The sequence below is a fragment of the Bombus vancouverensis genome, chromosome 2, assembly GCF_051014615.1.
Source record: "Bombus vancouverensis nearcticus chromosome 2, iyBomVanc1_principal, whole genome shotgun sequence".
Classification (NCBI taxonomy): Eukaryota; Metazoa; Arthropoda; class Insecta; order Hymenoptera; family Apidae; genus Bombus; species Bombus vancouverensis.
The window spans coordinates 2503077-2516357 of NC_134912.1; the positions used below are offsets into that span (position 1 = coordinate 2503077).

General features: G+C 40.0%; 1 protein-coding gene and 1 long non-coding RNA gene across 7 annotated transcripts in view; one reads left to right on the forward strand and one right to left on the reverse strand.

Annotated features, from left to right (window-relative positions):
- The window catches only part of blo (bloated), a 171679-nt gene that overhangs the window by 4909 nt on the left and 153489 nt on the right, over positions 1–13281 (reverse strand). Inside the window, exon 4 of one of the 3 annotated variants that reach the window (XM_033346717.2) lies at positions 12217–12345. The exons of the other annotated variants lie outside the window; for them this stretch is intronic. Within the exon in view, the coding sequence (XP_033202608.2) occupies positions 12217–12345 (129 nt within the window). Of the gene's footprint in view, positions 1–12216; positions 12346–13281 lie in introns of those variants that run through there. 3 annotated transcript variants of the gene reach the window in all.
- LOC143304558 (uncharacterized) lies at positions 2064–11931 on the forward strand. 4 transcript variants are annotated; one of them, XR_013061228.1, is made up of 4 exons: positions 2064–3132; positions 3496–5440; positions 5595–6319; positions 6466–11931. It is a non-coding gene; the product is annotated as an uncharacterized LOC143304558 (long non-coding RNA). The 4 variants fall into 4 exon arrangements; XR_013061231.1 differs by having other exon boundaries at positions 5595–5790; positions 6102–11931; XR_013061229.1 differs by having other exon boundaries at positions 3496–3978; positions 4660–5440; positions 5595–11931.

The window sequence follows — 13281 nt, forward strand, 5'->3', positions numbered from 1 at the left end:
AAAGAACACAGCAAATGGAACCCACAACGAAGATAATTCGATCGGAGGTGAATCGCGTGGGTGGTATAACTTAATTCGACGATTGGTAGCTGGAAATCCCAATTTTTCTTCCCCTTCAATTTATCGCTCCACTTTGTTCAAGGAATTTAAACTTAAAGTAACTCAAGATAACGAACACTATACATGCATAGAAGATAAAGAAGGACAGTATCATGAAGTTTCGATCTTTCGGTCTTAAGAATTCAAACTAAACAAATTAAATCGACATAACGAAAGAGTTAAGCAATTCTTTTTTAATGGTTCCATTGTTTCGATTTTCACTTTGTCTAATAAATTTGGCTTTTAAATCTGGATAAAGAGTAACGGATTGGTAACAGGTTAAAAGTATGGTGCCATCAAATGTTAATTATTGGATTATCAAAAAATTCAAATTTAAAAAAGATTATCTCTTTAATCAAATCCTTAATCCTTAGCAGAATACTGTGAATGTGATATACATGTCGTATTTTGTTATTTTGAAGTTAATAATATTGATATTAGATTGAACTGTAAGTTATTTGCTATTAATTATTATTGCCTGTCCTTAATATTTTGATATTATAACGAAAATATTTTCTAAATTATAAGAAAGGCAGAGAATGTAACTTTTCAATTGCAATGTGGATTCGAAAAAATTCAATAATGTAAACTGAGTAAAAAGAAATTACAAATATAACGTTACGTTAACACATTAACCTCAATAGCAAATAAAAGAAAATAGTAGTTTCATAAGAAGTAAAGAGAAAAAAGAAATTTGATAATCGAGTACCGATCATCGAGTTTCAGCGTTCCATTCCGTTAGTTGAGATCTGGTTCGTATGCATATAACTCGAAGAAACGCGGGTAGACGCGTGTCCGTTTCATTCTCGGCGACGTCTACGTCGTCATTATTATTATCATGTTTTGCATCACCACCATCATCAACGCTGCCACCTCCGTCATTTACCCTCGCTCTCTCGCATGCATAACACACCGGCCACGGACAGCTTCGGGCGTTTTATCGCAACTCTGCCTGTTTATTCATCGATACTCTGCAAAAGAGCCACTATGGTAAGCATGTATAAGAGCGTCTAGCCATGCTGTATCTATTGTTCCTGTTCCAAGGAAATGTTGCTCCTCGCATAGGAACATAATTTTCACCGAAGAAAAATATGTTGCGATTCTCCAGCTGATATCCTTAGCTTAGACTAATCATATTCAACCGTCTTTAAAATTGCATAATCTGGTTCGTTTACGCAAGCTTGATGCTCTAGTACTTTTACTAAGATTTTAATATTGTATATAGTATGATGAATACTTTTAATACGAAGAATTAACTGTTATTCCACGAAGTATTAGTTATCATATGGAAATATCAATTATTTTTATAATATGTAATTGTACCACCATTTAAATTTCTTATTTGTTACAAGACAGAAACCTTGGTTCCCTTAAGTGTGTATATATCAGTTTATTGATTGAGAAATTTCATCCTTAGACAGTATTGTCTTAACTACGTAGTTAAATTTAAGAGATGATTCCTACATGAACCAAAATTCGTTTTGTGAGGATATTAAATATTCGTCAATATATATTCAAAAATGAAACTCTTCTTTTTCAAGTTTCCTTTAAATGTGGATTTCACAGTACCTGGGGTGCGATGTCCCCGTTATCTGTACTAAACTGTACTAACTGTAAACCAAACCGTAAACTGTGAAATGTAAACCAAAATCTGTACTAAAGATTAAATATTTTATGGTTTCTTATATTTGCATTTATATTGTAGTGAATGTAGTAGATATAAGAAGAACTCCCAAAAGCATATAACTTCCAAAAGTACGTTAAGAAATAAAAATCGTTCGTTATACGTGAGTAAATATGAAAGAACAAAACATGCACTAGCACGTTCCTAGATCCTCGGTCATCTAGTAACTATGTCTATACTGGTTATATATTTGAGGCAGAAGGGGGCGCCGTACGCTGTGTTCGCGGCGCGTACGGCGCGAAGGACCGCAAGCTACGATCAACCAGCAGTGCATGCGTTACCAGCGCAGCGGACCTTTCGATACGCAATATAATAACATATCGCGCGTACGCGGCCGCGGCTCGTACCCACCGCATAAACTCTTAAATGACTCGCAATGAATAGCCCATATCGCGGAATCATCTGCATAGTACAAGTACGGCGCACTTCCCTCGTACTCTCCATATATACGAGCAACAATATCCCGTGTGCTTCCCATAACGAGTCGTGCTATGGATCAACCGATGCGACGCGACGGTTCGACCGACCGACGACGAGTCTCGGGGACGGTTACGGCGACGGCCACGACTATGAGAGAAGAAGAAGAGGAGGAAAAAGGAGAAAGAAGAAAAGAGCAAGGGTTCTGTACCCTACGGACATTGTGACCCACGCACCGTCCTGCTAACTCTTATAGCACCGCATGCTGCTCTTCCTCCTCTCCCGTTTTTCTTCCCGCTCCGTTCATTCTTCTTTGCTTTCGTCTGCTTATCGACCTTCCTCTCTCCAGCTTCATCGCAGAACGCGTTATGCCCGGCTACTCCCTCGCAGGGACTGGCGTGGGCCGTCAAAGATTGACCTAGGTCTGGGTTCTGCGCCTGTGCATAGCGCGTCATCCACCTCGCGGTCCTGTGCACGCGCGTGCTGCTTACTTGCACGCACCAACGCTTCCCAACCTGTCCTACATCCCTCTAGTGCGCACGCGCTCGAACCTCTTGTTCGTATGTGAGGTTGTTTCGCGCATATACGTAGGCATGCGTGTATATGGTGACACAATCCCGCATGCATATGCATCGACGTAAGGCTGTTCTATTCTGTTTCCAATCATATGCCTGTGTCCTTCATGCGTGTAGGTGCGTATTTAAACGTGTGTTACAATAGCGTTGCAAAGGCGAGTGGACGAACGAGGCCTGTTTATCCTTGACGCATAACTCTGCAACATTAAACCGACTGTCGTGGGTCAGCGTAGATTACGCATAAATCCAAAGGAGAAGCTATTTACGACGTCAACCGACACCCATTTTAACCCTATGGATTTTTCCATTTCTTTTTTCGACCCACTTGCTTTTGGACGGATAAAAGAATTTGTTAAGGTAGGGTAATTTTATCTTACGAAAAACAAAACAAGCGGTGACACTTGATAACGTGTGAATTCTATTGAATTCGATCGGTTTCCATGTGACCTATATTTGTGCACTCCCGAAAACCCTATAGCCAAAAAATTGGTTACATGGCTATATTCTGTAGAATCCATTTAATGTCGCAAAGTTTTAATAGTTTATAGTGTTAAAAATTTCTAATTATTTAATTTCTTTTTAATTGTATAATAACTGTACAAACATCATAAGTCATCAGCTTACATGGCGTTTATGCGATTAATCGTGTTTCATATACTTCGATCTGACGTAAAATTGACACGAACATCCACTAAATTCTCTCAATTGTTTCCTTGGCAGTATGCCAAATGGCGGGAAACATGTAAGAGCAATCAACTCCATCTATGTAACGAGAGCGAAGTCTCCTTTTTGTTGCGTTTTTCTGTCCTCTATCAAGATGCGTGGCCCCGGTATAAATCGACAGAGTTCGAGAGCCGCAAAAAGCATGCATCTTAAATAGAATGTATGCAGGTTGAAATCGAGGTGACCGCGCGCCGGATCTCATAGTCTTGACGTTTCTTTTTTGGAATCGACGGATGATGTGCCACGGGATTATAGCGTGCGTGTAAAACCGAGAGTCGAGAGTGACTGGTGAAGAAGAGTTTAGGGGAATTGAACGCGAGCAAGGGAAGTGCGAAAAGGGAGGCGACGTTGGAGCGAGAAACAAGAAAAGAAGAAACGAAATACGACGAAGGGGAACATTGAGGAGCGGGGAAGAAAATAGGGCGCGCACCGTATAATGTTGGCGCGAGAAAAAGTATAATGAGAGGGAATCTCGCCGCTGTAAGTACAAAGGAATATTATAGTAAGATCTGTAACGTGCAAAGCCGCAAAATAAACGAAGTACGCGTAATGGGGTATCGGCTCTGTCGTCTCCCCTGTGGTGCACCTTTAGCTGCCACGCATGCGTGTTACACTCCGTGTGTAAGGGATACAGAGGGAGCCAGTCAGGCCTGCGCAAACAGACCAATAAGAGCAATGCGCGGTAGCAAGGGAAATGAACTAGAAAAGCGAAAGAACAAGCAGAGAAAAGCCGCGAGACACGATACAAGAAACGTCGATATTGGATACTTCGTCGGTAGAGAATAGGATATGATTGTTGTACATTTAACGTTTTCTAAGTTTGCTACTTTAAATTACGATTCTTCCTTGGTACGGTTATTATTTTAAACGATGTACGTATTGTTACTTTAATTAAACAAATAACAGTTTATGTTATTAATGGTTTGGCTTCGTTTAACTATTATACTTTCGAATATGGAAGAGGAAGTATAGCTTGATATAAGTCGCAGAATGGACTGAATGAAATTGATATTTCAGATTCTGTTCATTTAGTTCATTTCGAAAGATCACTTAGGAAACTAGCGAACTCATATAAAATCAGCACAGTTTTACGAATATGAATTTTAATTTTTGTGCAATCAACGCACAAGCATGATATGCATCTGTGTCCCAATTTCACAGGTCGGCTGTTTGAAACGCATTAATCGTGACTCAGGAATAAAAACAAAAAGAGGAGCGGAGAAAAAACAGACGGGTCGATCCCTCGAAGCATGATGCGCACTTGTAAGGTTCTTGTTCTTACGAACAGCGCAAGGTCGTCCGCTTCAGCGTTGCGGAGCAGTGTCATGGTGGCAACGCCAGCGCGAGGTTTCTAGGAGGCTGGAGGAGAAGAACGAGCATTGCGCGCTAGTAGAAAACCGGACGCACACTTTTGCGCCCGTGTTGCACGGACGAGCGACCACCACTGCTGCCATTAATAACCGAAGGACCACGCCGCTAGACGGCAGGATAGTGGTGGTACGGTTTACTTTCTTTGGAATAACAATTCTTAGAGAGTGTATCCTCCCGTTGATACACTTGCCCGCCTGTCAATGGGGGCGCTACATACCATGGGAAAGTCTTAAGTTCTTCGAGATCATTTCAAGACTATTCGAGCGAATCGGCCGGAACCGCCCACGGATGGGTTGGCACCCTGCCCTGCCCGTGCATGTTCTCATCTACACGTTTCGCATACATGTACGCGTTGCGATCATACCTCCCCTTGCGCGCTCGCGCAATGATGAAATGACACTGGCCTAGCCTAGGAAGCGAACGGGCAATGCTATCGAGCTTTGGCGGCTCGTCTAGAGAATTGATGTTTGCTTCTTCTGTTATTTTGTTACAATATAAAAAGGAAAAAAAAGTAGTTGGAACTTTTATGAGAATCAAAAGGCAATGGCATGGGTTTGATTTAAGGAAACGGGTACGAATATTATACCATGTATAAGTTAGCCATGTATATATTATACCATGTATAAGTTAGCCATGTTATGCAAAAAAATTAATTTTGTCGTTTGCCACAATGTTTTACACAATATTTTTTATTTCATGTCTTTGGTGGTGCATCATCAAAATAGCACATGACGCGTTATCAGGTAAAGTGATATTGGCCATGTCGAGTACAGATTGTCGATTCATTTGGATACCCGTTGCAAATGTATAGCGGACTCTTTTATGCACGCCGCGTCTTCACACCCATTACGAACGCGAATATCACCTTCTATTGTAGGAGGATGAGCTGTCGAAGCTCTACCTCTTTTTTTCTTCACGATGGTAAAGAGATAATATCGAGTACATTTTCTACCGTGTCATGATAAATAAACGTTGGCTCTTGCCTTTCGGGTTGGCAGCGTTGTTGCGGTAAGAATGTTGTTAGGTATTTCATTAAATACTAGTCCGATTAATTTTAATATGCTACGACTATAAAGAATTAAATAGATTCCTTCATAGATTATTCGAAATAGTAAAACGACTATATTAGTCATTTTAATTCTGTCTAGCCTAAAATATTCTTACCACCATTGTAAACACTTGAAAGTAATCTTATTTTTAGTATGTATACTGTTTTTCAACTTGCAAAACAGGTTCTCACAGGCGTATCGTGCCGTGGATTTAATATTATATGTGCGATGCACAATGCACGAGCAAACAGCGTGCACAAACGGTACAATTGTTAAGACATCGAGCCAAGTTCCTTCGTCACTCTGCGTCGTTAAAGCGATGCCTGATCGAGTCCTCTGCTGGCTCAAGAAAACGATCCATTGTGAACCGTCATGCCGCATGATTCCAGCAATGACAAGCTGTATCCTAATCTACAGTTGATATATTGTAGTCCTGTAAAGTCGAGAAAAGTCTCTTGGAATACTCCATGACATATACAAGCCAAATACTTATTAATCCTCAATATGTTTATTAACTTATTGACTTAACATCATTGGCTATCATTAGGTTATAAGTGGATCTACAACAGTTTACATTAAGTTACTTGACAAGTAAACAATGAGAAGAAGGATGAGAAGGAATTTAAAAGGATATTTCAAAGTTGAGAATAGTAAAGTGGTCTCAAGTTGCTTGAATTCAGGTAACTTGACTAATTTAAACGAGGCTTTACACACAAATAAGATAGGTAGATAACACAGCGGCAGTTAGTCGGGAAAAAGCCCATATCTGGTGAGTATCTGGTCTCATTCGTGCCAATATTACGTTGCAAGCAGGTAGGGTGCCATTTACACACGAGCCAGGTTAGCGATACATATTGGCCAGTCGGTTCGGATCCACCGCTTAGATGCTCTCTATGGGTAGTTACCTGAGGAAAGATGTATCTCTCGGTACCAGGCTAGTACAAATCGACTGGTCTCGACACACGGATTTTAAGCCGAACTCGAACGGAAAGAAGAAGAAGGAGATATAGATAAATAGATAGGGAGAGAAGAATATAAAACGGGGAAAGGGGGATCATGTAAAGAGGACAAGGAGAAGAATAGGCGAAGAAAGAGAGAAAGGGAGGAAACACGGCGCGCAATGCGGCAGGTAGAATCGTATCGGCAAATTGCAATCGACGACCGCCTTGTCGGCAACTCCCCGTGGCAACAGGAAAGCGCTGCCGAGAAAGAGGGAAAACTAAACTGAAAAGGGAGCACGACGAGGACAGAGAGGTTATCTACTATCCTACAAGTGATACGAATATCCGGCATTGTTTAGGTCTTCGGGGCTAAAGAGTTATCGGTCGTTGATCGTTCCAGGAATCACAGCTTGGTATTCTCATTGATACCTCTTCCTTCTTCTTCTTCTTCCTCTTCTTCTGCTTTTCATACGCGTGGGTTGAACCAATCTGGTTGAGGCTGTTGGATGAAGTTAGGTCAGTTTGTACACGTTACCGGAGACGCGAGCATCTCGTTCGAACCATAAACCCGTAACGGGTTTCCACCAAAATAGCAACGAGCTATTATTTCTAGCTTACGAGCACACGATGCGAAGACAACGGTGCTTTCAATTTTTTTTTGATCGTGAACGCGGGATATAGTTATCCCGTGAATCGAGATCAGTAGAATTTATAGCGATGGTGAACGATTTCCTGTACGGTGGAATTTTCTGCGTCCTACTTCTTCGGGTTTTGTGTAGGAATTATGTCACATATGTGACATATTTATTATACTAGTTTGACATATCGTCCAATTTTTCTGCATGTTAGTTTTCAAGACCTAAATAAGTGGATATAGCTGACATGATATTCAGTATTTGCCATTTGATGGATGCGGTATTCAAGTATTTGCGAAGAAGTGAACTGTAGATAATTTTCACTAAACAAAAATACAATTCATAACACGATTGTCGCCTGAAGAAAGCCTAAAAGCGTGACGTTCATTATTAAGCTTAAAAGCTTAAAATCTAATAATTCTAACAGTATCGATCGCTATGAATGACTATCATGAATCGCGAAACAGCTAGACAAATCCGTTAAAGTAAGCAAGGAGATGTTTTCGCACGGGGTAAGCCACGAGGCGTGCGAAGATTTGTTAATAGTACAACTATTTCGAGAATCTCGGGATCTCACGGTTGAACCTTTTAACCTCTTATCTATCTCGCCCGACCTCAGGCTGTTATTTGCGAGCGCTTAAAACTCTCTGCCAGTTTAGAAGTTGATGTTGTCTAGCGTTAGAGTTTCTTACTTTGCCATGCTTCGTTGTTATTGTTACTGTCGCATGTACATCGGCTGTTAGATGTATAAACGATACACCAACGGTAATTCGTATTACTGACTGTGAGAAATCATAACTGGGGAATGGACGAGAGGAAGAAGGCAGCAACGCGTAAAGCCGCGCTCCGCGATTCGTCGTGTCTCGTTCGACCTCTGAAAAAGACGTCAGGAGACGTCTGCCCCCGGGAGGCACGCACCAGCTCCATTGCGTTTTCTTCCTTTCGCTTTTAATCTGCATTCATTTCGACCTTACCTACTAGAAGGTAATCTAATTTCAATCTCTTCCTTTTTGTGCTTCTCGGATTTTCCCCACGGCTTTGCTTTCTTCGATCTTTCATTTACATTTGACCGTGTATTTATCGGGACATCAATTAGTTCCTTTTTTCATGGTTGAGTTAAATTCTTTTACGTTCCTTGCGTATGTGCAACATTGTATCTTTATAAGTTATTAATTAATTAGACAATTAATGAAGCTATTCTTTCAAGGAGAGCAGTTTTAGAATACAATACGCTGTAAATCAATCCTATGTTTCCAAAATCGTCTTTTTATTTGATTTATAATATTTAATTTTATAATATTTATAAGATGGATTATCTAACTTTACGCTTTCATATTAAATATTAAAAAAATAAATAAATATAAAAATAAAGATGCCAATGATTGTTAGTCAATGAAACTACATAGGAATATGTAGTATACATCTGTATTTTAAAAGTACTAAATTTTAAAGAAATATACCACTTTCTATGGTTTCTAGAGTTACTAGAAAAATCATCTAAGGGGAAAATACGTGGAAAGGTTCCAATTCAAAACAACTATATTGGCGGTTTACTGTTTATTCAAGAGGCCGTACCGATCGAGTGGAAACGTCCATGTCCCTGACACGAAGCAACAGTAACCCTAGTCGAGGATCTAGATGCGATCGTTACAATGTCGGCTGAGACAGAGTGGCGTGAGTCGCGGTCGCTTGTCGGAATAGATGTTACCGTCAGCCACTACGAGACACCTCAGCGATCACGCAGAACGAAATCGTTTATTTACCGAATGGCAGATTCGCTTATTCATTGCTGCGATTTTTTAAATAATTCAAACATTAGGAGTAAAATTCCGATCGAAGTAGCAATGAGATAACTGTAAAGGTTCGAGGGATATTCTTCTAAATGGCATCGATTGATAAGGATGAAAGGCATAGAAGTCATAAGTTCACGAAAATGGACATATATATTATCCTCGTGTGATCTTTATATTGTACGAATCTGCATCTTGCGAGTGCGTGAAGTGCCGAAGTTGAGATTTCATATTTGAGATTCACCATCTCTCTCCATGATATTGATATATGCTAATTACTATCTTGGTCAATGCCCTTTCGAAGTACAGACGTTTCTAGAGGCATGAAAGCCGTTTTCGAAACAACAAACTGTTTCATAGAATTTCATATAAAGATGATAGCTGTCATATGTCTTTCTAGGGGATATACAAGAGCGATCTCGTCGGCAAATGAAAGATAGCTCGCGAGACGATAGCAATCCGCGTCAAGAATAGCTCTCAGCGTGAAAAGGGCTTCCAATTGCTTCCTGGTTGCTCGATAACAGCCTCCACCCTGCCGGAGGACGATAATCCTGGATTAACAACAGGACGTCGAGTATCGATTGTTTATCGTGTGAAAGCCGCTCGTGAACGATCGTCCATTACCTTCGCCATGTTGCACGCCGCCCCGCTTCTGCGAAGGGATGGTCTCTCGAATAACCTTTCTCGGTATCTGCCCTCAGTAATCTCTTTGCAATGAAGTTTCTCTCTCTCTCTCTCTCTCTCTGCCTCTCACTCTGTCTCTCTTTTGATCCGGAAATTCACAGAATATCGCTCGTAAACGCGATACATTGCGAGAAAATAGTAATAAAGTCGTCCGTGTCACGACCTCTTCCGGGGAGGTTTGAAAATTGTAGGGGGCGCAACTGTGTTAGAGGAACCAGTGAAAGAAGGACTCGCAAGCATTATGAGAAGACATCTCGTTTAGATTTACTTGATTCTCTGAGGGAAAGTTTTTTATAAAATAGGAAAATAAGTTGCTCCTGATAAAAGACTAAACTCTTTTTGGTAAATTATTTGATATTGTTTTCTGTTGGATTATAATAACTTGTTCCCAATCAACTAACCATATTACTAAATTCAACAAAACAAATCTCCTTGTCACGTATTATTCCCAGAGTTTTAACCTGTTAACTGCTATAAAAACTTAAGTTTAAGAACCTCACAGAACTTTGGTCTTAAGAACCTCAAACTTCCTTTTCTGAAATCGATTCAAAAACACGAAAGAATCCTAATGCAGTTTGAGTTATGTCAAGGACAATGGACGGAACAGTTTCTGTGTATAGATAGCAAGGCGAAAAAATAATGGCACAGTGGAAATCGAAGGAGCGTAGACACAAGAACAGGTGAGAAGAAGAAGAACAAGAAGACGGTTTCAGAGTAAGAAAGAAGTGCAGCAGGGAAGAAAGAGGAAGAGAGATATCCAACCGTTCGGCAGACCACAATAAATAGCCATGGTATCGTGTTGCGAGTAATTGAACGGGGCTTCATCCATGGTGCATTAAGTATTGAAAACGTACTGGATCCGGTGAGACAGCGGAGAAGAGGAGGCCACCAGAGAATGGTCAAGCTCTAAGTATTGGTGGAAGAAGGATGGATGATTCATGTCTGTCCATTGTTGTCCAAGAGTGTTGTGTGTACGGTAACAGAGCATGGGAAGAGGAATCCGATGAGGAACCTCTGTTGCTGCTGGCGCATAATGGCGCTGTGATCCTAGGCCCCGTATGCTACGTGAGGGCAATACTGTATTGTTATTTGTTGGGTTAGGTACTGGTTGCTCCCAGATCAAGTACCAGCGTGCTTGAGATACAGTCCGTCCTGGTGTATCGGAATAATATCTTGCTCGCTTATTGTTGCCGCTCGTTGCAGATAGATCATTCTATTATCGAGATAGCAGTGCACGCGAGTTGGCTTGCAAGGGACAGCGACTTTGCGATGCTACATCGTGTGCACTGTACACCTCGTGATCGTCTATGTGGGATTTACATGTCAAGGTACGTATAAGATAATCTAAATATATCGTTGTGAAAAAGTTTTGTAGTTTCTACATGTATTTTAGTTTGTGCATAATTTGCGTTTAAGGATTTGAGTGTTTTAACGTCATACTAAACATATTTTTATCTAAACGATGTAAATTAAAGGGAGATATCATAGTGATAGTAAATATATTCATGTAAACAGAATTAAGTCTCCATTGATATTTTAAATGCTCAATAAAAAGCATTAATATTAACTGCTGTTTTCATCAATATTTACCAACTGTATATGGTTCCCCGAGATAAGATCAGAAACAAAAATTAAATTGATGTTTCATTCGGAATTAAAGTATCTTTAATATTTTTATGACTTATGACACTTAGTACGACATTTATTCCCACTTGGCAAAATAAAAAGCACATTTGGTATCGTAACAACCATGTAAGTAGTTCCAAACTTTTGACCACTACTATAAACACTCACGTCCTTCTATACTATAAAAACGCATCTCCTCCGAAGGAGGTGGCTCTCTTCCATCTCATTCCCTCTTTGAGTCTCACGCATGTTTCTCTAATTGACTTTCCGCGTATGCGTGGCTAGCTTCCGTGGATGAAATGTTGTCGGTCGATTGAAATGCTTACGGGCCGCTGAACTCGAGCAAATCGAGCACTTGACTTAGAGCACACCAGGCGACTCTTGGAACTCTGGCTGGCTCTCTCTATAGCTGTCGTTTGATCGAGAAAGTGGTTTCACCACAGCCACAGCCACAGCCATAGTTACTGGAACACGCACAGCTAGTGGGATCGTTCGTATTGGCTTATTTTAAACGGCAGATTTTTTTATACCGTCGCGAAATCAACGATGGTAGCAGGATTCTAGAATTGGCATCGGGTCTGATGGATACGAATCGTTAAGATGATATCTCCGTGGCGTAGCTTCATTCATGCTGGCTGGGTGATTCGGAGTGTCGTTCGAGTATGTTCATTTGGCTCTCCTCGAATTGCCGATACATCATAGTCCCCACAGCCATTTCGCGATCCGAGATAGCGTCACGTGTTCGTGACAACTGGAAAAAGATAAAAGTGCCATGAAACGGATGCGACATTTTTCTAAGCTTGCACTGCTCGTCGTTCTACGAGATTGTATCGGGATATTTTTCATTCCGGTGAATCGTCGTTCATCGCTCAGCAACGATTCCTCTGATCATCCCTTTTGATGGAGGATTTGTGTTCAGTGTCGTAAATATAAAGTCACTCTGATAAATATTATCAATTGTTGCCATTTAGTAATTTTACGAGCAATAGAGAATATATTATTCTATCTGGTATATTTGTTTTACCATTTTTAATTTAGGATACTGTAGGTTGTATAAGTAAAATCATAGGCTAATTAAATCATAAAACTGAGGAGTTCATAATAAAAGAGGTACTTGTCGAATTCTGAGATCGAATTCTAGATAATAATGTATTCTATTAGTCAAAGACGAGACTCGCAGCACAGTGGACTCGGTATTATAAATAATCGTTTATATATGAACTTACTATTAAATGAATATTAAGCGAGTTCTACAGAAATAGCCTTTATCGAGGTTCCCCCATTACCATCTGCCAACTTCATAATTTCATTAAATACGGTTCTTCTATGATACATGTAATTACAAATATACTTACAGCAATTACAATATAATGAATATTTTGTTAAAAAAGGTTGAAATGTATTGAACAAAAATTAAAGATGCTAGTTGCATTTTTTTGCGAACTATGGAAGAAGCGAGATATGGAAGAAAATATAAAATTTCTTTTGTAAAAAAATATTTGATTTTGAGTCAACTAGCATAATATGTATAAATCACAAATTAACATGTGCATTGCGTACCGACTTATATGAAATTTCAGCAATTCACATACCTATCGACTAGAGAATCAATTATGAAAAAACATACATCGCTCGACTGAACCTTATAATTTATCTGACATAACGACGCAAGCCTATCCCAAATCTG